Below are 23,461 nucleotides of genomic sequence, written 5' to 3'. Positions count from 1 at the left end.
TCTCAGTGCAAACATTTGATTGAACTCGACCCTCCACCCCGTCTCTATCCATCAAACCTTCTAATTTCCTTCTCAGCACTTTTCATTTTCCTAAATTACCGTAACGTTGGTATCTCTGTTCCCGCTAGACTGCGACCTTAAGTGCAGAATCTTGGCGTGTCGCTCACCAAACTATTCCTAAAAAGTCTAGAATCCTCCCTCGCACAAGAATGGTCTATACTCTGAACGCATTTACTACTCAAACTTCCGCCACGCCTGCTGTAGCCAGGCTCCGCCTCCTGGAGCTACTTCCGCCTACGGCCTCTCCGGAAGCAGTCGCGGACAGGAAATCGTGTGTACAGGCGCTGTGGGGCTGCGGGGCACTCTGGGTAAAAATGGATGCCTATGATCTGTTTCGCCGGCTCGGAGCCGGCGCCAAGTTCGACGTGAAGCGGTTCTCTGCAGACGCTGCTCGATTCCAGGTGCTTACAGTATACGGGGAGCCAAGTACCCGGGAAGGGACGGGGTCCGTAGAAGGAGACCGCTGCTGCCAGCGGGGCAGCGGGCGCGCTGGATCCCGGAGGCCTGGCTCCGACCACCCCGGGCCTTTCCCTCCTTTGGGGTTCAGCTTGACCTCAGACCTACCCTAGACTTCCGAATAATTGTTTTCTGAGCCCTGGTCGACTCAGTTGAGCCTTGCCAGGACACTGTTGCCCGACTTCTTTACTTACAAAGTTAGAATCCTTTCAAAGGCCCCTTCTCAGAAGCTAGAGGAAAGGAATTTCTAAAACAGTAGCCTACCCAGGTCTGACTTAGCGTGCAGGTAGCTGTAATGTATTGGACACGATTCTTTTCAGCGTTCCAGACAGCGGCATTTTAAGTACCCAACCAGAAGAATGGTGTTGAGATGTGGGAAGGGGAGTGTCTTAGAGAAGTAGTGAGCCAGAAAGGCAGCGAGTTGGCTCATTTGTGGAACATTTTGAACATAAACCTAATGTAAAAGAACAGAGCCTTTGTGAAGGGCGATGTCTGTGTTTCTTCATCCTGACTGCAGTGCTGTGGTTAAATTGTCGGTGTGAGGAAGAAGTAGTTTAATATCTAATAAACGTTTGACATGCAGTAAATGAACGTAAGCTTGCTGTCATGGTTGTTACTATAAGGAGGATAGAGAAGGGTGTAGTGTTATTTTTGTTTATTTATATTCTATTTGCCTAAACACCCAACACAACAGATTCTTGGTCAAAAGGGTTAAAATGATGAATTACTGAACCCATGTCCTCCGTACTGATAGTCGTGGTTGGATGAAAACAGCACTATTCTGTCTGTAGATCTCATTTAAAATTTGGGGTTTTTAGGTAGGAAAAAGGAAATGCGATCCTGATTCTTCGGAGGTACTCCAAGGACTGGACTTCTTCGGGAACAAGAAGTCTGTCTCAGATGAGTGTGGAACATTACAAACACACCAGGAGCTCCAAAATGAGAAGACAGAGGGGGATCTGTTGGAGAGAAGTAAGGAGCCCAGGAAGAAAAAGAGAAAGAAGACGATTTCAGGTTAGTGTTGTGTTGTTTTGTTTTTTCAGTTGCAGAATAGTGCAAGCTTGTAAATTAGACAACACATACCCATTCCTCTGTTGATGACATTTGGATTATATCTAGGTACTAGCTATTAATTGCTACCATGATACTCACGCATGGCATAGCCTTTTGTACAGGTGTTTCTGTCTCTGTAGAGTCATAATTCCCAAGTGGAGGCACTCTGTGAGGGGGTGTGCACACTTGCTTTGAATAGATACCACAAAATGACTTCCACACCTTTGTCAGTACTGAGTTTTTTATTTCAGACGACGATTCCCAGGTGCTGGGGTTGGAGGCCAGCAAGGTGGAACAGCAGATATTGCTACAGAAGCCTGGTGACCCGAGTTTGATCCCCAGAACCCACATAAAGGTGGAAGGATAGAACTGACTCCACGATGTTTTCCTCTGACCTCTCCACACATGCTGTGGCACAATCCCCCACCACCACCAATAATAATACATTTCATTAAACCAAGTGCTGGGATTACAGGCATGAGTACCACATCTGACCTAGCATTATTATTTGTCTTAATGTTTTTTGCCCATTTACTTAACGAAACTTTTAATTTAGATTTTATTATTATTGTTATTATTGAGACAAGTCTGTACCCTAGGTTGCCTTTTAACTTTCTCTTATAGTTAAGAGCGACCCTGAACACTTGCTCATTTTACCTCCATCTCCCAAGTTCTGCCATCTTTTTAAATATGATTCATCACCTGGTTTTAAGCTGTGCTGAGGTTTGAACCTAGGGCTTTATACACACTGGACAAGTACTCTGCTTCTGCTCACTGAGCTGTAGCCCCCCCCCCTTTAATTTTGTGTTTTCTTGATAATTGAAGTTGAGCCTCGATTTGTTTATTTATTTGGAGGCAGGGTTTCTATTTAATTCTGGATGTCTTGGAACTTGCTACGTAGACTAGGCTGCCCTAGAGTTCAGAGATCTGCCTACCTCTGCCTTCTAAGTGCTGGGATTAAAGGCCCACACCACTACACCTGGCTTTTGAACATCTTTTTATGTGCTTTTTTGGTTTTTTGAGGCAGGGTTTCCCCAGCTTTATAACTTGTCCTGGAACTTGCTCATAGAGCAGGCTGGCCTTGAACTCACAGAGATGCCCCTGTCCCTGCCTCCTGAGTGCTGGGATTAAAGGTGTGGGCCAACCACCACTGGGCCTAGTTTATCTCTTTCTTTTGCTGTTTCAATGTTAAAAAATGTTGTTGTACTTATCTTTGTGTGTTTGTATGACTGTCCAACAGATACTTAGAATTAGAAAATTGGTCAGTCGATTTAAATTTAGATGTTGTAGAATGATCGACCTGAAACATTGTATCACTCAGAAGCAGAGTGCCTTCTTTTTAACACTATGTAGTTAGTATGCCATACCTGGTTTGACTAGTGCCTTTGTCAGGGACATTTACTGTGTTTCCATATTTCTGCTATTACATAAAAGAAGATGGTGAAACCTTTGCCTGCTGTTAAAAAAGAAATGCCACAAATTTAGAGAACTGATTGAAGTGTTGGGCAATCAGAAATACATAGATGTATACTGTAACCATTCAGTAATAAATGTATGTAGGCTGTAAATCTAGATGCGTGTATTTATTTTCAATTAGAAATGTTCAGACTGGATTAGTGGTGATTGGGGTTATTAGTACTGCTGTCTGTTAACCAGGCTTACCTTAGACTGCGAGGCACAAGTGTTGTCTTCCACAAGCAGGATGCAGGAGTCTTCTCTCTCTTTTCCCCCATTTTTCTTATTCTCTCTCTCTGTCTCTCTCTCTCTCTCAGTTCTTCCCTGCGGTGCTTACTAGAAATACCGGAAGTTTCCTCTTTCTGTAAATTTGTCTCTTCATAGTAAACATTCCTTTGTTGGTAGGTTACTCAATCACTTCTTCTTAGCTTAATAAACTTCATATATTATGAAATTAACTCAGAGTAAAAGATCCTCTTATGTTTTCCTACATTAAAAAAAATCAGTTAGATACCCAGGCATAGTGGTAACTCATCATTTAGAAGGTGGAGGTAGGAAGATCAGCAATTCAAGGTGAGTCTTACATAGCAAGTTCAAGGCCAGGCTGGGTTAAATGAGACTCTTAAAATATAAGATATTCAGTAAAGATCTTTACTCACTACTAATAAAAATTTTTTAGATTATTCTCACATATTTGTTCTACCATGCAAATGTTAAAATCAGCTAATCTGGTCTCTAAGACAATTGTGTCTGCTTTTAATTGAGCCTTTTCTTTATAGATATAGAGAGAATCGCTGTCTTTATAATATTGAGCCTTTTCTTTATAGATATAGAGAGAATTGCTGTCTTTATAATATTGAGCCTTTTCTTTATAGATATAGAGAGAATCGCTGTCTTTATAATATTGGATTGTGGTTTTATTGCTATTGCCCATGAAATCTTTTTTTCACCATAATACTTTCTATCTTGGTTTTTTTTTTTTTTTGGTAAACAGAAGCTGTCTGCCATATTATTTGTGCAATTTTCAGTTTATCTCTTGTTTAAAGCATTCAGTTGTCTTGATGGTCAGAACTGAAACAACCAACCAAGGGAAGAGGGTGAGCGTCAGAGCTCTGCCTACACCAGGAGTTTAACCCCTGTTTCCAGATCTCTGTGCACTGTACTTTCTTTCCAGTTGGATCTGCTAACCCTTCACATTTCCAGTTTAGTGTGAAGTGTAGCCAGTTTGGCAAACCTAACACTGTTGTACTTGATAACTTTTGATTTTAAAATATATTATAGAGCTTAGTCCACAAGAAGACTTTGACACTACTATACAGTGGACGTCCTCTGTAGAAGCAAAGATTCAAGAAGAGAAAAAAGCCAAAGAAGAAAAGAAACTAACTTCAGGAAAGTTGGAACATCTCAGAAAGGAAAAGGTTTGAAAAATATTTTGACCTCCCAAAGTACATATAGAGTTTTCCCTGGACTTCATTTTGTTAAGACGGAAGACTAATTTGTTTAGGTTCTACTTTAATGAAGTGTTTCCATACCCATCTATGCAGTGCTGGAAGTGTTTGGTTACGATTATAGATAGGTCAGGTAGAAAGAGTTTAGTTCCAGTTGTTTTTAGGTATATACTGCAAATATATAACAGTTTTTGACCTCTTCAAGTTTCAGGAATAATAGTGTTAGAATTAAAATTTTAAAATTTCTTGGTCTGGAGAGGTGGCTAAATGGTTAAGCACACTGGCTTCTCTTTCAGAGGACCCAGGTTCAGTTCCCAGCACCTATGTGGCAGCTCACAACCATCTGTAACTCCAGTTCCAGGAGATTTGATGCCCCGCTCTGACCTCTGCAGGCATCTCTGTAGGTGTCAAGTACACAGGTGGTGTTCATACATACATACAAGCAAAAACATTCATATACATAAAATAAATTTTATTTATTTGTTTGGTTTTTTTGGTTTTTCAAGACAGGGTTTCTCTATGTAGCCCTGACTGTCCTGGAACTTGCTTTGTAGACCAGCGTGGCTTTGAACTCAGAGATCCACCTGCCTCTGTCTCCCAAGTGCTGGGATTAAAGGCATGCACCACCACCACCTGGCAATAAGTTTTTTAATTCAAATATTTAAACTTCTTTTGATAAACATGAAATCTGACTCCCTTTCTCTTTGGTGTTAAATTTACTGGTGTAAAAGTATTTTCTCCTGTGGGGATTACATGGTTAGAATTCTTTTTGTTGTTTGTTTGAAATAGGATCTCATGTAGCCTACATGGATCTCCTGATTCTCCTGCCTCTACCTCCCACCTGTCAGGATTACAGGTGTGTGCCGTTATACCTGTGGAGGGTTAAAATTCCTAAGGAGGATACTTTGGTGAGGGTATAGGGCATGAAAACCAATGACTATAGCCCCGTTGCTTCCTGTGCCTGTCTACTTTGCTATTGGAGACTGTAGTGCTTCCTTCAGGGGGTATTATGCTGTGTTTCAGTAACCCAGAAGCCAAAATGGGGCTGTCTGTGGACTGGAGGCTGAAGTGGTCCAGTCAGTATTACTAAACTCTACCCTTGGCACTCAGGTTTAAGAAATACAGGACTGATTAGCTGTTTTTGTTTTGAAATATTAAAAAGCACTGGTATTTGTATGCTAAGATAGAAAACATAATTTCAGTGCTTGCCTTCTAGAAGTTTCTATAAAGTCATATAAGTTGTAAGTGTGACAAACGTTTTACAGTATGTGACACATCTCTTAACTTCAGTTTGAAAGCACAGACAGGTGGGTTCCAACATCGGTGAGAGTCTTCCAGCTGTTACTACCACAAAATGTACTTAGTATCTGTGCTAACTGGGGTTTGAATTTAAGCAGGATGCTTCATGTCTCACCGTAGCTTATCCCAGAACTATTACTGCTGTTCTGTTTTAAAACATCTAAGACTGTTGTTGTTGGGTCATATCCATGGTGGCTTCTTTGTCTCAATTTACAGATCAACTTCTTTCGGAACAAACACAAGATACATGTACAAGGAACTGATCTTCCTGACCCAATTGCTACATTTCAGCAGCTTGAGCAAGAGTATAAAATCAGTTCTCGATTGCTCCAGAACATTCTAGATGCAGGCTTCCAAATGCCCACACCAATTCAGATGCAAGCCATTCCAGTTATGCTGCATGTGAGTGCAAAGATTTAGGATGTCTGTAACATTCCCGTGTCCTCATTCTCTTCCTGTTCTCTTGACATCCTTTCCACCTTTAGCCCCCTTGCCTCAAGTGCTCGTGCCTCGTAAAATCTGCTCACAAGATGTGATCATTTCCTTTATGTGTGTGTAGACGTAGCCTCGAATCCATGGTCCTTAGCCTCCTGAGTGCTGGGACTTTGGGGATTTGCCTCTGTGAATACTCAAGTATTCTTTGTCAAGAAGTATTTAAATCCTCAGAGCATGGAGATTGTGTTTTGTCTTTTTATTCTTAGCTTTTTTAAAGTTCTTATACATAATCCAACTTCGTTTCCCCCCCAATACTCTATTATTGAAATATTCCTGACATACAATAAAGCATATAGACTTTAAGATAGTTTAATGAGTCTGAACAGTGTGAAACCTACGTAGTGTAATGTTCTCCAGTGGAGATGTACATTCCTATAAACCTCAGAAAAATCGGTTGTGCCCTGCCTGTTCATTCCTTACTCTACCCAGAAAAAAAACCAAAACCAAACAATATTTTGATTATCATATTATGTTTTGCTTCTAGGATTTCAAGTGGGATTGTCACTAATCTTGACTTCTTTTACTTAATGGGCTTTTGTTTGTTTGTTTGGGGTTTTTGTTTCTGTTTCTTTTTTGTTGTTGTTGTTGTTTTGTTTTTTAAAGACAAAGTTTTTCTGTAGCTTTGGAGCTTGCCCTGGAACTAGCTTTTGTAGATCAGACTGGCCTCAAACTCAGAGATCCACCTGCCTCTGCTTCTCAAGAGCTAGGATTAAAGGCGTGCGCCACCACCACCCAGCTACTTAATGTTTTTGAAACTTGTAAGACATCTGTTACTAAACAGCATTCTGTTGTATGAATATATTAATAATGTGCTTATCAAATTGCTTGTTAATAGATATGTAAATTAGCTGAGTTTTTTTTTTTTTTGGATGGCTTTAAAAAACAATGAAGCTGGGCAGTGGTGGCAAACACCTTTAACCACAGCCCTCCGGAGGCAGAGGCAGGTGGATCTCTGTGAGTTCAAGGCCAGCCAGGTCTACAGAGTGAGTTCCAGGATAGCCAGAGCAATGTAGAGAAACTCTGTGTTGAACCACTCCTCCCCCCCCCCCCGCCCCCGGAAAAAAAAACAATTATATAGCTGGGTTGTGGTGGTGTACACCTTTAATCCCAGCACTTGCGAGGTGAAAGCAGTTGATCTCTGAGTTCAAGGTCAGCCAGTGTAAAGAGTGAGTTCCAGGACCACGTCTTGAAAAATCAACCAATCAACCAAATAAACAAATGGTGAAAGTTTCCTACTTCCCTCTCTCTCCTTCCCTCATTTTGTCTTTTCCTCTCCTTTTCTCCTCTCCCCTTTTCTCCTCCTTTTTCTCTCCCTCCTTCCCTCTTCCCCATTTACAAAATAATGAACTTGGCCTTCACTTAAGGTAGATGAAAGATATGTGTTATCTTTTCACCCCATTATGTTCTTCACATTGCTTTGTGTGTTGAAAGGAGAATATACTCGTATTTGAATGGTGTTACTGACTCACATTTATTGAATTTGCACTTAGGTTCCTCTTCGATTATTTCTGCCATTATTTCAGCTTAAAGGTTTAAGAATTACAGTGACCCCTTTGAAGACTGTCACCTGTGAATACTCTTGTCATTAACCACTTTTCAATTCTAATCTTCACTCATTGTGCTATTTAACACAATCTTCCCAGGGGAGTTAACAGTACAGATACTGGGATAAGAGGCCAATTGTGTTATGCGCTTTGGTAGCAGAGTTTAATGGAAAGAAAACCTAAAATAGTAGTTATGCTTCTCTTTGGGTTTTAGTTGTCCCTGTGCTCACCATCCTAATGTACGTTAGTAGCAGTGCTCAGAAACGCTTGGGGCAGCAGTGGCAAGCCTGAGGTGTTTGAAAACAATAGATGGGGGTGTGTGGAGAGGTGGGTAGGGTGTGAACAGGTGGATTTATTTCATTCAGTTTTATTTGTTGCTTCCATAGCTGCTCACGTTGTTTAACCAGGCTCTGAAAACTTGTTGAACTTGTCCTATACTTCTGTGCTCTTCTGTTAGGGTCGGGAACTTCTGGCTTCTGCTCCTACTGGATCTGGGAAGACTCTGGCTTTTAGCATTCCCATTTTAATGCAGCTGAAACAACCTGCAAATAAAGGCTTTCGAGCCCTGGTTATATCCCCAACTCGAGAACTTGCCAGCCAGGTATGACGCAGAGTTTTGAGAGGATGCATTCATGTTTGCTTTGATATGTTTCTTGTTTAAGTTGGTAAAGCTCTCAGAAGAATGTCTTCTGTTGTGGCCTGGAGACAGTATTCCGTAATATACAGAATTCTTTGTAATTTGGTCTTTGAAATGTCTAGAATTTTCAGAAATGTGATTTTGACAATTATCCTTCTTTTCTAAAGGCTGCACAATCTTTGAGGTTGAAAGGGTCCGATGATATATCATTGCTAAAATTTGTTTTCTTCATTCAGAAAAGTGAAATATTGCTGGGGATGGTGGTTCATGCCTGTGATTCTAGCACTGGGAGGTGGAAGGAAAAGGATCAATATTTCAGAGTCATCATCATTTCTGAGACTCTGTCTCAGCGAACAGCCAAGTGTGGTGGCGTCTGTCTTTAGTCCCAGCACTGTGGAGTAAGAGGCAGATAGATCTCTGTGAGCTTTAGGCCAGCCAGGGCTACATAGTGAGACCTTGTCACTCAAGAAAGAAAAGAAGAAAATAAAAGAAACTACCTCGTTCTCTGAGAAAGGAGAAACTCCCCATTAATGAGCTCTACATCCCGTGTGTGGAGTAACCACATGCTCTGCAGTAGGGCGTTCAGCACTGCACTCTGAAAGCTGCAGCAGATGGCAGGATTTGGTTTTGTGTTGTGGAACTAGCTCAAGCAACTATTGCGTCTTTTCAGTGTTACAGGTCAGCCAACAGAGCACTGCAGGTTTCGTCCGTGGGTTCATAATAAATGTGTTAAAGGCATAAATGAAGCTGTGCGTCCTGGCCTAGTATCTTAACGACTTTGGTTTTCTCACTTTTTTGTTTTAGATTCATAGAGAATTAATTAAAATATCTGAGGGTACAGGATTCAGAATACATATGATCCACAAAGCTGCAATAGCAGCTAAGAAATTTGGACCTAAATCATCTAAGAAGTTTGGTAAGAACTTCCTGCTTAGAGTATCTAAGGGATTGGAAATAATAAAGGTCTTAATTACTGAATAAGAGTTGCTGCAGTGCAAGTCAGAGAGAGAGTGAGTGGGGGTGGGGGTGTAATTTTTTTTAAAGTCAGAGTCTCGAATAATTCATGCTGGCTTCAAATTCAAGGTTGAGAATGAACTTGAACCTCTCACCCTCCTGCTTCCGAGTCCTAAGTGCTGGGACCACAGGTGTGTACCACTGCACCTGGTTTATGTGGTGCTGAGAATGGAATCTAGATTTTTGTGCATGGTAGGCAGATACTGTACCAACTCAGGCATGTCTCTAAGCTCCTAATTAGTTATTTTATTTTTTTGAGACAAGGTTTAATCTGTGTATTCTTTGCTGTCCAGGAACTTGTTTTGTAAATCAGGGTGGACTCAAACTCAAACATCTACCTGCCTCCTGAGTGCTGAGATTAAAGCGCATGCCACCACTGCCTTGCTTTAATTAGTTTTTGTTTTTTTTGGGGGGGGGGGTTGTTGTTGTTTTCTAAACAGGGTTTCTCTGTGTAACAATCCTAGCTGTCCTGAAACTAGCTCTTTTAGACCAGGCTGGCCTTGAACTCACAGAGATCCACCTGCCTCTGCCTCCCAAGTACTGAGATTAAAGGTGTGCACCACCACTGTCTGGCTAATTAGTTTTTTTGAAGAAGCTAAATATAGCTTTTCACACAGAAGATCTGTGTCTGCATCCCAGCTGATTCTCCCCACCAGTTACCACAGTGACGTTTGGCTGTAAGGGGTATTTGTAGTTGTTAGAGCTGGGGAACCAACAGCATGTTGTGGATGGAGGCTAGAAATACCATTAAGACCCTGTCATGCCCTAGACAGCTGTCTACAGAAAGCCGTGGGACTCGGCATGTCAGCAGTGCTAGGCCTGGGAAATCCTGCCTCATACCCTTGATTTCTAATCATGGAAATGCCTTGGCAGGTAACAATGGATTACATGTCTCCCCTTTTAACTTGCTCTTTGGGAAAGTTTCATTTAAGATTATTTTTCAAGCCAAGTATGGTAGCACACCTAGAGTCTTAGTGCTGAGGCAGGAGGATCAGAGGAGTTTTTAGGCCAGCCCGGCCTTAGGATGACCCAGTGCTGGCTCTTAGAGTTGGAATGACGGCAGTGCAGTTGAGTGGTGCAGCGCTGCAGCTCTTGCCTGGCGAGTGTAATAGGAGGCCTTGGCTTTCGCTCCTGGGGCGGGAAAGAAAGCACAGCAACTAGCCTGGAACTAGGCAGGGGTGAGATGATCATGAGTGAGGAATTCTCAACTGCACAGCAAGACTCTGACTCAGGCAGCCAAAAGGGTGGGGAAGCTGCTCAAATAGAGTAGAAGAACTAGAGAGTTTTACGCTGTGGTGGAGGGAGAAATTTGCATTACTTCCTAACAAGCAAGAGTTTTTGTATTTAACTACTCTTCCCTTTCTACTTAATAAGATTAATAACTGAAATTCTGTAGTTAGAAGAAGGCATCTTGTTTGCAGTTTCCACCCCTTGTTTTCCCTGTAGACATTCTTGTGACTACCCCAAATCGACTGATCTACTTGCTAAAGCAGGATCCACCAGGGATAGACCTGACAAGGTACAGCATTCTTCCAGCTTTCCTTCACCTGCTTATTTTATTAATTTTCTGGCCACTGTGACTGAATACTTGAGAACCTGTAATTTAAGGAGGAAGGAAGGGCAGGCTTATGTTTGAATGGATACAGGTCATTCACTGGGGCTGGAAGGTGGGGCACCAGGTCTCCTTGCAGCCACAGTTAGGAAGCAGAGAATGATGGCTGTCGGCCCCTAACTTGCTTTCTCCTTTTTATTCAATGCTAGACCTCAGCCCGTGGTGTGTTTTGTACAGTGGTCTTCCAACCTCAGTTAACCTGTCTAGATAATCCTTACAAACGAGCCCAGAGGTTTGTCTCTGGTGATTCTGGATCCTGTCAGGTTGACAGTCAGTATCATCCATCACAGTTCCATTTTGTTCTCAGTTGCTTTGATTATTGTCCTTTGGTGCATACTGTCTGCCAGCTTGTGTCAGTGTGATACTGAGAATATAATAGCTTGAGTTAACTAGTAGAAGAAAAGAACTGGTCAGGAAGAAAATTATACACTTGATAAACAGAATATAACTCCCCAGACCTTTTTACATCTTTCAGCAAGTGCAGTGGAATCCTGTCATTGCTGATACAGCTTGTCTTTGAGGATTTATAATTGGTGACTGAGCTACATTTATAATGTTTTTCTGCTAATTTTTCATGTACATTTTTTTCTCATTTGATAAGGTGAATCAAAAACAGCATCATTATAGGACTTTTTTCATATACCTTGACAGGTCAGTGAAGTGTCCCAGATCTTCCAGTTCAGTAACCACGGGTTGTTTTGCTATTTCTCAGTGTTGAATGGCTGATAGTAGACGAGTCAGACAAACTGTTTGAAGATGGCAAAACTGGGTTTAGAGACCAGCTGGCTTCCGTTTTCCTGGCCTGCACATCCCCCAAGGTCAAGAGAGCAATGTTCAGTGCAACTTTTGCGTATGATGTTGAGCAGTGGTGCAAGCTCAACCTGGACAACGTCGTTATCGTATCCATTGGAGCAAGGTAAATAATTGTTATTTCACGTTGTCCCATGCACTTGTCTTAAGGTAAGGTTTGTTTGTTTGTTTGCTTTGACTCAATAAAATAGGTTGTTTGACATGACACCAACGAGCAAGAAAAGTTTTACTGATAGAAATGTATTTTTTAAAGTCAAAATGAAGGAATTTTTTTTTCAGAATTACACAATGAAAGATTCCCATGTTTGCATGTTACTTTTCCCAGCATCATACCTCTATTTCATTCACAAACTATGCCGTTAGGCAGGTGGCCATCCATACTTGGTTTCTGTGATTGTTTGCTTACATAGGATCGTATGGAAAAAGCTGGTGTTATTTAACTACTTGATAAGTAATTCTGGCACAAAATAGGATTTTGTTCAGTACCAGGGATATAATTCGGTGATGGATAGAGCAGTTACTTAGTGTGAGATCTCTGTTCCATTTTTCAGTGCTAAAAAAGGGTTTGAGGTAGAGATGCATTTCATGCTAAATAAATACACAGTCTATTGAGATTTTTGTTGTGGTTAAGCCCAATAAACCTCTCAGTGTTCAGAAGGATCGCTAGAGCAGGCAAAAACTAAGATGTGGTCAGAGGACACTGTCAGGAATTGAGTCAATCTCTGGCTAACCAGTTTACATAGCAAGCGCCTTACCCTCTGTGCCATCTCTGTGGCCTGTTTGGGTTTTGTTGTTGTTTTGTTTTTGAGACAGAGCTTTACTACATGTTCCAACAGATTAGCCTAAACGCACAGAAACCTGGGTCAGCCTCCCAGGTGCTGTATTACAGGTCCTCAGTAGCATGCCCAGCTAAAATTTGATTTTTTTTTTTTAAGATTTATTATGTATACAATGTTCTGCCTATATGTCTGCGTACAGGGCAGAAGAGGGCACCAGATCTCATTATAGATGGTTGTGAGCCACCATGGTTGCTGGGAATTGAACTCAGGACCTCCAGAAGAGCAGTCAGTAGTACTCTTAACCTCTGAGCCATCTCTCCAGCCCTAAAATTTGATTCTTAAAAAGGTGTGTTTTCTTCCCAGGAATTCTGCAGTTGAGACTGTTGAACAAGAACTTCTCTTTGTTGGCTCTGAGACTGGAAAACTTCTGGCCATGAGAGAACTTGTTAAGAAGGTATATTGAACTGCATTCTTGACTTTTGCTGGAGGGCATTCATGTTCTATCATCCTCCTGCATTGTGCTTAGTGTTGACTCTTTCTTAGCGATCCAGTGGTGTTGAGTCTTCTGTTCCTTGCTTGAGTAGAAGACCTGCCTGGTGGTGCCTCGATTCTCCATCTGCCTGTCTGTATCCCTCTGTTCCCTCATCTTTGCTGGTTTGCTAGAGATGACCTGGGGCACTTAGTAATGAATAATGCCTTGAGTTTGGTTTTCTTTTTTATCCCAAAGTAAGTACTGAGTAGAAGCCTTGGGTAGAAAGTTTAAAGGCTGAGTGGCCTAGTGATTAAGAGCCCTTACTGCTTTTGTGGAGAACCTGGGTTCAGTTGCCAGCACCCACATGGTGTCTTAAAACCATCCTTAACTTGAGTTCCAAGGCTTCTTTAGGCACCAGGCACACACACAGTCACAGACATGTATGTAGGCAAAATACATTCACTTAAGATGAATCTTCAAAATTTAAAAATAAATCAACGGCTAGTGGGTTCAGGGTAAGGAACAAAAAAGAAATATAAATTGTAAGGCTACTTTTTGAAATCTGTTCCAATAGGTGAACACAAATGTGGCATTTGCCTTAGTGGGAGCAGTTAGGGTGGTTGTAAGATGGAAAAGAAAGGTGTCTGCATATCTGGGGGCTGTGTAAGAGACATGCCTTAGGAGCTAGGACATGGGCTTCTGAACTGCACAACATGGAAATTCTACCTGTACCATTCTACCTTTGGGCAGCTCACCTCCCATACACCCCAACTCTACAGTTTTCACTTTGGTAAAATGATGCAATATCTATTTCAAAAAGCTATTGTAATAGTGTAATGTGTTACATGTAGTACTTCAAATAATGTTTTCCTGTGTGTATTTGCTCTTATTTGGGATTATTTTATTTTATTGAGTTAGGATCTCACTCAAAGCTCAGGCTGGCCTTGAAAACAGAATCCTCCTGCCTCGGCCTCCCGAGTACTGGATTATAGATGTGTGCTACCATGCACACCCTCATTTTATTGATAACCCCCTTTTTTCCCCAAAGAGCTTTATGCCTTTGTCTTCTGCCTACATGAATGTCTGCTTGCCAAAAAGGACACCAGATCTCATTATAGATGGTTGTGAGCCACCATGTCCTTGCTTAGGACCTCTGAAAGAACAGCCAGTGCTTTTAACCTCTGAGCCATCTTTCTAGCCCTTTATTGATATTCTTAAAGGTGTCATTTTGCCCCTAGGAAATTTAACGTTTTTGCAGGTATTATTCATGTGGTGAAATTAGATCAGAGATTTTTAGCCATGCATTTGTAGTTAAAAAGGTTCTTCATGAGATTCCAAAAAAAAAGTATAAACCGAAACAAAAAGAACCCCCAACGGACATTTGGAAACATGAGGTGGGGGGGAGTGTTTGGCAGCAAGTGTGCAGTGTGCTGAGAGCTGTTAGCTAATGCTCAGGCATTTCTCGATTCTCTTGGGGATTGGGAACTCTGTTTACATTGAGACAACTAGAACTAAAGTTAAGATACAGGGAAATTCTGAAGTTAAGGTAAGCAATGAATTAAAGACGTGATTTTTACATTATGAGCAGAATCAAAGTTCTTGGGCTAAGAGGTGGTGGTTTTAGCATGGGCATACATTATTGTAGGAGGGCACATTTGTTGGAAGTAGTAAGTTAAAGAATACAGTCCAAGGACAATGAAAAGAACCCATTGTAGAGGGTGGATGATGAGGAAGATGGAGGCAGATTTAGACACTGGCAGTGGAAGTGCATGTCTTAGAATTTCTATTGCTGTGATAAAACACTGTGACCAAAATAAAGCAACTCAAGGAAGGGTTTATTTCAGCTTACAGTTTCACATCAGAGTCCATCATTGAGGAAAGTCAGAACCGGCACCTGCAGGCAGGAACTGATGTGCAGGTGATGGAAGAGTGCTGCTTAATGTCTTGCTACCCACTAGCTTGTTCAGCCTACTTTCTTATGGCACTCTGGGACCACCTGCCTGGAGATGTCCCACCCACAGTGGGTTGGCCCATCAATCATTAATTATGAAATGCACTTCAGACTTGCCTACAGCCAAATCTTATGGTGGTGTTTTTTTCAACTGATAGTCCCTTTTCCCAGATGACTGGTTTATATCTCAGGTTGACATAAAACTTGTCAGGACAGTGTACTAAATTGATTGGGTTATTTGTGAACTGAACTGAAGATATACTATGAGATAGATACTGATTGTGTTCTTTCTTACAAGTTATATGTATTAATTTTTGCTTCTTTCTCCTAGGGTTTCAATCCACCTGTTCTTGTTTTTGTTCAGTCCATTGAAAGGGCTAAAGAACTTTTTCATGAGCTCATATATGAAGGTATTAATGTGGATGTCATTCATGCAGAAAGAACACAGCAGCAGGTAGAAAGTCAACTATATACTACAAACACCATGCACTGCCTGTTTTTTCCATTCTAGAATGTACTAAAACATTTAATGTTTCTTCTTTCACCAGCGAGATAACACAGTCCACAGCTTCAGAGCGGGTAAAATCTGGGTTCTTATTTGTACAGCCTTGCTCGCAAGAGGGATTGATTTTAAAGGCGTAAACCTGGTCATCAATTATGATTTTCCAACCAGCTCAGTGGAATACATCCATAGGATAGGTGAGCCTTTGTTTTCATGCCCTGTTGCCCACTCGTCTTTCTCAGTTCCTCTGCTATTCCTTTTAAACATACTCATTACTTGGTTTTTGGTTCTGTGAAAATCCAGTGACTTTTTTAGGGGTGTGTGTGTGCATACATTTTCTTAATTTAATGATGTGTGTGATGCCCATGGTGTGTGTAGGGGGAGAGGGTTGGAGGAAAACATATGGTATTGATCCTCAACATAATTTCCATTATATTTGAGGCAGGGACTTTCTTGTCCTTCATTGTATACATAAGGGTAATTGGCCTATGAGTTCCATGGGTTCCCTGGTCTCTACCTCCCATCTTAACATAGGGACATAGGGATTGTAGACACATCTTACTACTTCTGGCTTCTGCGTGGATTCTGGAGATTTGAACTCATATCTTCATGTTTATGCAGCAAGTGATATATCCAATGAGCCATCTCTCCAAACCTCAGTGACCATTATGTGAACCTTGAGAGTTTCCTTCTAGTAAAAAACAAAACCTTTTCGTGGTCTGGTTTCTCTTAGGTCGAACTGGAAGAGCAGGGAACAGGGGAAAGGCTGTTACATTTTTCACTGAAGATGATAAACCGTTATTAAGAAGGTAAATTGGGGCTGGGATGCTCTTCTTATCTGGCATGTTTTGATTCCAGCATCACTCCTTTCCACCACCCCTCCCCCACATTTAAGAAGCATGTAAATTATGGAGCATAACTTAATATTTTAGTTGCACCTGACAAAATTGCTTCATTATTTTTATATGTATATTTTATTGCTAGATAATACAAAATGGCTATGTCCCAAATTCTGTTAGAGGCTCTATAGTAAAACCCGGTCCCAAGAAACAGAGGAGGGAGCATGGGGTCTGTGTTTTTGCCCTTTCTGGTTAGAACTTGGAAGCATTGACAGTGGGAGTATACATTTTTAGATTTCAGAGTAACAGAACTCATCTGAGAGCCAGCAGTTGAGCCGTGATACTTAATGCATGGTATTAAGGGGAGGGAGAGAGCGAATGTGAATGACAGGGTCTTACTGTGTTCCTGAGTAGCATGGGCTATCCTCAGACTTTAGAACCTGAGCCTCCCCAATCCTGGAATTTGAGGAGTGTCTCAGCACACTTGACTTCATTACGAAAGTTTTGAGTTATCGAATATTGTGCATGGCTTCTCCATCCAATCACCACTCTTTTCCCATGGTGCATCCTTTTTCTTACTTTGCTGCCAGATGGAGTTATATATTTAGTCCCAGAATCACTTGCCACAGAGGAAAGAGTGTTTTAGCGACACGTTTTATTTTTAGTTACTTGTAGCCCTTTGAAGTCTGGGTACCATCTCCTTTTAGACTCTCAGGTCTTAACTTAGCCTGTCATTATAGATTTTTATGCATATTTGTTTTCAGAGATGGGGTTTCACTATGTAGCCTAGGCTGGTGAAACTCATTAGTCTACCTGCCTCAGCCTCCTAAGTGCTAGTCTTACAGATTGTGCCGCCACCCGCAGCTATAAAGGTCCAGGGTTCTCTGCACTTTGGCTGCCTGCAGTAATTTTTGGTTAAAGGATAACTGGTAGCACCTCACATTTCTAACAGATGAAATGCAGTTGGGGCAAAGGGGTTGTACCCTGCTCTGTTTGTCAGGTCCCCTGAATTAGATGCGTACCTTCAAAGCCTCTGCTCTTTCACGTGTCTGTGGGTAGGCGTATGTTACAAGGGCTTTGATGGATCTAAGGGATGTGACTGATGACCCCAGCATCAGTGTAACTGGCCATTAGATTCCATCCATGAAATGGGGATCATAGAGTTTTCCATATAAAGTCATTGTGACGACTGAATAGGCTATTATATGTAGGATGCAGTGCCAGCCCTTTAGTGAGCACTGTCGCCCAGTGAATTCAGGCTTACCTCTAGTTTCATTGGGATTTGAAATAGCTGCTACCTAAAGCTACTCGTCGGTGTAGCTCAGAAATCTAGTGTGCTTCATTTGGGAGTAATTGGTGCGCTCAGAGAAGACTGTGCTGGAATACTTTTGGGTAGTTTCAGTTCCTCTCATGCTGTACACAGGGTTTGCGCATGACTGAGTCTGTGCATTAGTTTAACACACCCATTCCTGTTCCTGGGTTCCTTTTCCAGTGTCGCCAATGTTATCCAGCAGGCTGGTTGTCCTGTACCTGAATACATAAAAGGTTTCCAGAAACTATTAAGGTATGCATTTGAATTTACTCAGAGCCTTCTCTTTGGGTTTTACACGTGCATTCTTGCTTCTTGCTTATTTGGATTCTTCCCTCTTGCCTTTATTCAGTTTGTAGTTTAAATATATATCCCAGAATGGTGTGTTGCTGAATTTTATATGGTTTTTTGTTTGTTTGGTTTTTTTTTTCCCCAAGACAGGGTTTCGCTATGTCACTTTGGTTGTCCTGGAATTCACTCTATAGACCAGGTTGAACTTGAACTCAAAGGAATCTGCCTGCCTCTGCTCCCTAATACTGGAATTAAAGGCGTATGCCACTATGCCTGACTTTACATGTTTTTAATCTTAATACAGATGGTCCTTGACTTAAAACAGGGTTAAGGTCCACTAAACCCATTGTAAATTGAAAGTATTATAAGTAGAAAATGGATTTAAATGCATCTAATCTTCCAAATATCCTAGTATAGTAGCCCAGTGTACTGTAGGATTTCAGGATTTATGTAATTTTTTGTTTTGTTTTTGTTTTTTTTTTTTTGAGACAGGGTCTCACTCTGTACTCAGGCTGGTATGAAACTCACAGCAATCCTCCTGCCTTGACTGTCATAACTATGGGGATTACAGGCATAAATTACCACACCTTGCTAGAGTATCTGTCACCTTCATTGTTGAGTGACTCACTGGAGCTTTGCTCTCTGCTGCCATCCAGCATTGGCAAAGCATTTCGTGTCACCCGCTGCATGCTGGAAAGGTCCAAATGCAGAGCAGGTTTTTGCTGAGCAGGTATCACTTGACATCCTGAAGTGAAAAGACTGTGAGCATGCTGTAGCGTGTGGCTCCTGTAGGAGCGTCAGCTGATATGCTGTCTGACTGTTCTTGCCTTGTTGTAGGCTTCCCTTGTGTGTAGCTGAGTCACACGCACTGCACTCACAGTCATGTGCCCTCGCTCTGTCGCCAGGGCTCTTCCTCTTACAGAGCTCACTTCTGTACCCACTAAACAATCTTAACCTTTTCCTGGGTTTCCTGTTTCTGGTTTTGATTGTCTGGGTGCTCATATAAGTGGAATCACACGGTGTTTGTCTTTTTGTGGTGGACTTAGTTCACTTTGCACAATGTTTTTTAGTCAGAATTTCCTCCTCAAAGTCTCTGTCAGGTTTTACCCTGCCCATCTGTCATCTAGGTTGCATCCGTGGTACATCTGTTGTAAGTGATATTGTTAAACATATTATTTCCTAGTCAGCTTTTTTGTCTTTGAAATTCAGGTTTCTTAAAAAAAAAAACTATTCAGTGAGTGAAATATGCTTAGACTTATTAGTAATGGTTTATTTCCTGGAGTCAGAGTGTTAGCGTCTGTTGACATAGGCCATGAGGTTGTCCCAGAGTGTATTTTCATCACAGCCAGTGTGTTTTTAAAGGTTGATTTCCTGGATCCTTATGAAATAGTTGTAAGTGCTCTCAGTTAATCTAGTTCATTGAAATGAGTATAGCATCACCTAGCTTTAGCCTCTAAATGAGCTTGTGTTTAATTTTCTCTCTCACTTTCTAACTTACAGCAAACAAAAGAAAAAGATGATTAAGAAACCATTGGAAAGGGAGAGCATTAGTACAACTCCAAAGTATTTCTTAGAGCAAGCCAAACAGTAAGTATTTATATCTATATGGTAAGAAAAGTCCTACATGATCTGAGTGGGCATTGTTTTTCCTTAAGATACATTTTCAGAATTAAAATAGATAGGTAATCCATTATAGGATGTGATAGACATGTTTCAGGTTGCCTCTGATTTGGGAATTTGCACGTTTTAGTGTTAAAATTTGACTGTATCTCTATGTTACTCATCTGGGTTCCCCCCATGTGTGAAAATAGATTACAGTTTGCTGTGAGGTAGAATTGCGCCGCACACGCCCTGCACCATCTGTATCAGGACATGTTACTGGGGCCAGTAGTTAGGATCATTGACAAGCGTTGATTGAGCCTTTGTTGAAGCTCTGTCTTCTGGGCACGAGTTCATATAATCCTCTGCTTACATTGAGGTGCACTATAACATTTAAGAAGTACTATTTAGCTTAAGGATTTTTTTTTTTTGCGGGGGAAAGGAGTGTTAGCAGAGGTCTTATAGGATACATACAGGTATGTTTTATCTGGTAGTGCTAGGAAGCTACATGTTGTGGTATGAATTTGCCAGAATATTCTGAGCTCCGTTACTCTAGATAAAGAAATAGTACTTTTCACAAATTTCTTGGTACTAGAACTAGTGATTTCTTGTTGTGTTCCTGAGAGTGCCCTTAGTGTCCCTGGATGCTGTGGTGAACTAAGCTAATGCTTCCTTCCGTTACCTTAAACCATTAGGCAAACATGTGATGGTGGTGTTATAGAGACTATAAAACAGGCCCACGTGAGAACATTAGAGGATCTTAGGTAGGAAGCTATGTGGACCGCCCTTGTAAACAGAATAGGAGTCTTGCATGACAGTCTAGTACTGTGGAAATGATGTTCACTCCAGGTGTTAACAGCTCACAGTGTCCCAGAGCTTTCGTGTGTTCTAAGATTTAACGTGGAGGAATAAACACTACAAACTTGTAAAGATTTGGAAGTTTAATAGTTTAAATTCCACTGGTACTTTCCCAGTTTTATGAATTCTAATATAATGTAAGGTGTGTGTCTGTGTGTGATCATGCAAGTGTGTACAGTTTTTGTGGCGCATGGACTTTGTCTAGAGTGTCATGAGGACTATTTGACATGCAGTATATATAGTCTTACTTCTTGGGATAGCTGAGAGCTAAGATAACACGTGCTGACTGGCACTGAGTAGAAGCTGTGAAGGAGGTTTCTCTAGAGGCTGAAGGTCAGCTGGGGAAGAAGACGGAGGCTGTTGAAATTTAATAGAATGCAGCAGTATCTTTTTTTTTTAATTTAGATTAAACACTATTTTGAGTAATTGCCCTTTAAATGTCCTATGTTTATAGCATTCTTCTGGGCTAATTAACTTAGCTACAAGAGGAGTTTGGGGTACTGGTGTCAGTCTTGTGATACTAACAACACAGTTAAGGTGCTTTGGCGTTCTTTGTTTAATTTAACTTAAAGGCTGTCCTTAGCATAAGAACAAGAGAGCCACCATGATCTAGTTCCTGCTCCTTCTGCATTACAGATATGGGTTGCTTTGGGGCATAAAAGTTCCTGTCTTCAGCTCAGCTTCCACATTAAACTTGGAACCTGATTCCCTGTTGTCTAGAGGGCCTCACTTCAGGCACTACGAACCCAGCCTGGTGTGATGAGGGCTAGATTTGGATTTGGAGCCTAAAAATCGATTCTAATGGGAACTTTGGGCAAGTTACTTGTCTTTCAAGTATTATTCCCATTATATAATGGAAATGCTTTCATTCAAGGTACAGACTTTGTTCTTGGTGTTAGTTGATCCAAGAATTACATGTGCAAACATTCCAAAGAACTTCTTACTGTAGTGTGTAAGTATTGTTTATTGTCTCAAAGTTTTTCCTTTTTCTTTATTAACACTAGCAAATGTATTCACCATTCACTGGGCTGTAGGATCAGACTGTCAGTGTTTATGCCTAATATTTATTAATAATGTGTGGTGACCAGCAAGTTTTTATCCATTCCACCTTATTATTTCATTTGGAGAAGGAGAGTAGTAGGTTGTTAGGAAGCTCCCTTGAGTTAATTCATGTAGACTGAAGAAGTTTCTGTCCCACCTGATCCCGCAGCCGTTCAGTCCCAAAGAAACATGCAGAAGCTGATATTAATTACAAACTGTTTGGCCTGTTGCTCAGGCTTATTATTAACTAGCTCTTACAACTTCAGTTGCGACTTGGTACCTTTTCTCAGTAAGGCATTCTCATCTTGCTCCCTCTGCATCTGGCTAGTGACTGTGTCTCTGCCTTTCCTCTTCCCAGAATTCTTCTAGTCTAGCTGCCCTGCCTATACTGCCTGTCTGGCTATTGGACAGCGTTTTATTAAACCAATATGAGTGACAAATCTTTATAGTGTACAAGAGCATTATCCCACAACAAATGCATGCACAAAGAACACTTAACAGCAATGTCTAGTACTTAACACTGAACCAACAGGTCAAGACCAGACTGTCCCTTGCTAGGTAACAGTGTAGTTGGTTGTGATATTTCTCATATGGACAGAGATTTTTATGCTGGACAGAGAACTGGTTAATATCTTTGTTCCCAGTGCCTCATATGCTTTGCTGTGTACTAACTTTCAGCACATGTTCATTTATGCCCTTGGTTATGGAAGTAAATGTATATAGAGTTGCTGACTCAGCATGTCTTCCTATTCACAGGAAAAAGGTTGCTGGCCAAAACAGCAAGAAGAAAGAAACTCTTGAAGAGAAAAGTTAAAAATAGATAGCTTAGAAGGCTATCCACGCAGTGTAATTTATGAGCCCAGCATGAATTCTCATGGATTACTTAACAGCCATCTTTAGCAGACGTATTAAATCAACAAAGACGTGAGAAGAGAAAGTGGTCCTAATTTACTGATGCATCAGGACAAGCTTCACCTTGTAGGTGAAATTTATGCAATGGAAATAACGTGCATCGACTTTTCTGCCTGAAGCCGGAGAGATACTTCTTATAGAAGAACGAGAGTTGATGTTAAAATAACACCCAAAGTGGTGAACTCTTAAGGATTTTGCCCTTCCAGTGTGATGCATGCTGTGGAGAGGCATATGGACCGGAATTTTAAAATAAAATCTTGAGCTTGAATGTACCATCCACCCCTGTGTGTGTAGAGTGTTGTGTGTGGGATGCAGACGAGAGCAACACAGGCCATGCACTAGGAAGAACCCTAGTGCTCCCTTCAGTGTTTCTTTATGGTTAAGGCCTTTATGGTATGAACCGCAATAAGGAGGTACCTTACCTATGGCTAGCCAAGTTCCTGAGGATTGGAAACTTCAGTCTGTTGAAATTTACTTACAGCACACTGGGAAGGAAGTTCATAGTTAGCTGTCACAGTGTTCCAACTATGAGATTATGATCGGCCTCTCCCTTTCTGACTTCATTCTCCATCTTTTAACCGGGTTCTTTTCCTGTCTCTTTCCATTCAAGATGAAAGCTGATAACAGTGCTTTATCCTGATAAGGAAGAACAGTCCTGTTAACTGATACACCTGGCTCCACTTTCCCAGAGGCTTATCTTTGCTAAGTATTGATAGCCTTCATCCACCCCTGCCAAAGCAGTGCGATCATTTGCAGACCAAGGTGATGCACAATGCGCAGGTTTTCCTTAATTACCTATTTTTGTACAGTGGGATTCAAAAAGACTTGATGCCGGTTGGAGCACAAACTGGTGCCTAGAATTGCACGGGATCCGTGCTGCTGCGGGACTACAGTGCAGACGACTGCCGGCGTCTGAGTTAAACCTCGTGCCTTACTCTCAGCAGTTGACGCTTCATCCTAAAGTCATAGCGTGAGACCTCTTTAATGTGACTTTGTCTAGAGAAGCCCAGACTGGCCTGGAACCC

The 23,461-nt window shown here is 41.4% G+C and overlaps 1 protein-coding gene across 1 annotated transcript; it reads left to right on the top strand.

The window, feature by feature from the left end:
* The first annotated feature begins 316 nt into the window (after positions 1–316).
* On the top strand, positions 317–22,715 carry Ddx52 (DExD-box helicase 52). The gene is made up of 15 exons (XM_075991298.1): positions 317–461; positions 1,335–1,530; positions 4,306–4,442; positions 5,988–6,173; positions 8,268–8,411; positions 9,252–9,363; positions 10,908–10,980; positions 11,786–11,989; positions 13,026–13,116; positions 15,417–15,539; positions 15,634–15,784; positions 16,321–16,396; positions 17,919–17,990; positions 19,527–19,613; positions 22,281–22,715. Exons 1-15 carry the CDS (start codon positions 375–377, stop codon positions 22,336–22,338), a joined length of 1,797 nt encoding a protein of 598 aa, XP_075847413.1. The 5' UTR covers positions 317–374; the 3' UTR covers positions 22,339–22,715.
* The last annotated feature ends 746 nt before the right edge of the window (positions 22,716–23,461 follow it).

Source organism: Microtus pennsylvanicus, chromosome 11, assembly GCF_037038515.1.
Source record: "Microtus pennsylvanicus isolate mMicPen1 chromosome 11, mMicPen1.hap1, whole genome shotgun sequence".
Lineage (NCBI taxonomy): Eukaryota > Metazoa > Chordata > Mammalia > Rodentia > Cricetidae > Microtus > Microtus pennsylvanicus.
Note: the sequence above shows the minus strand (reverse complement) of the source record. Positions and strands in the feature narration are given on the sequence as shown.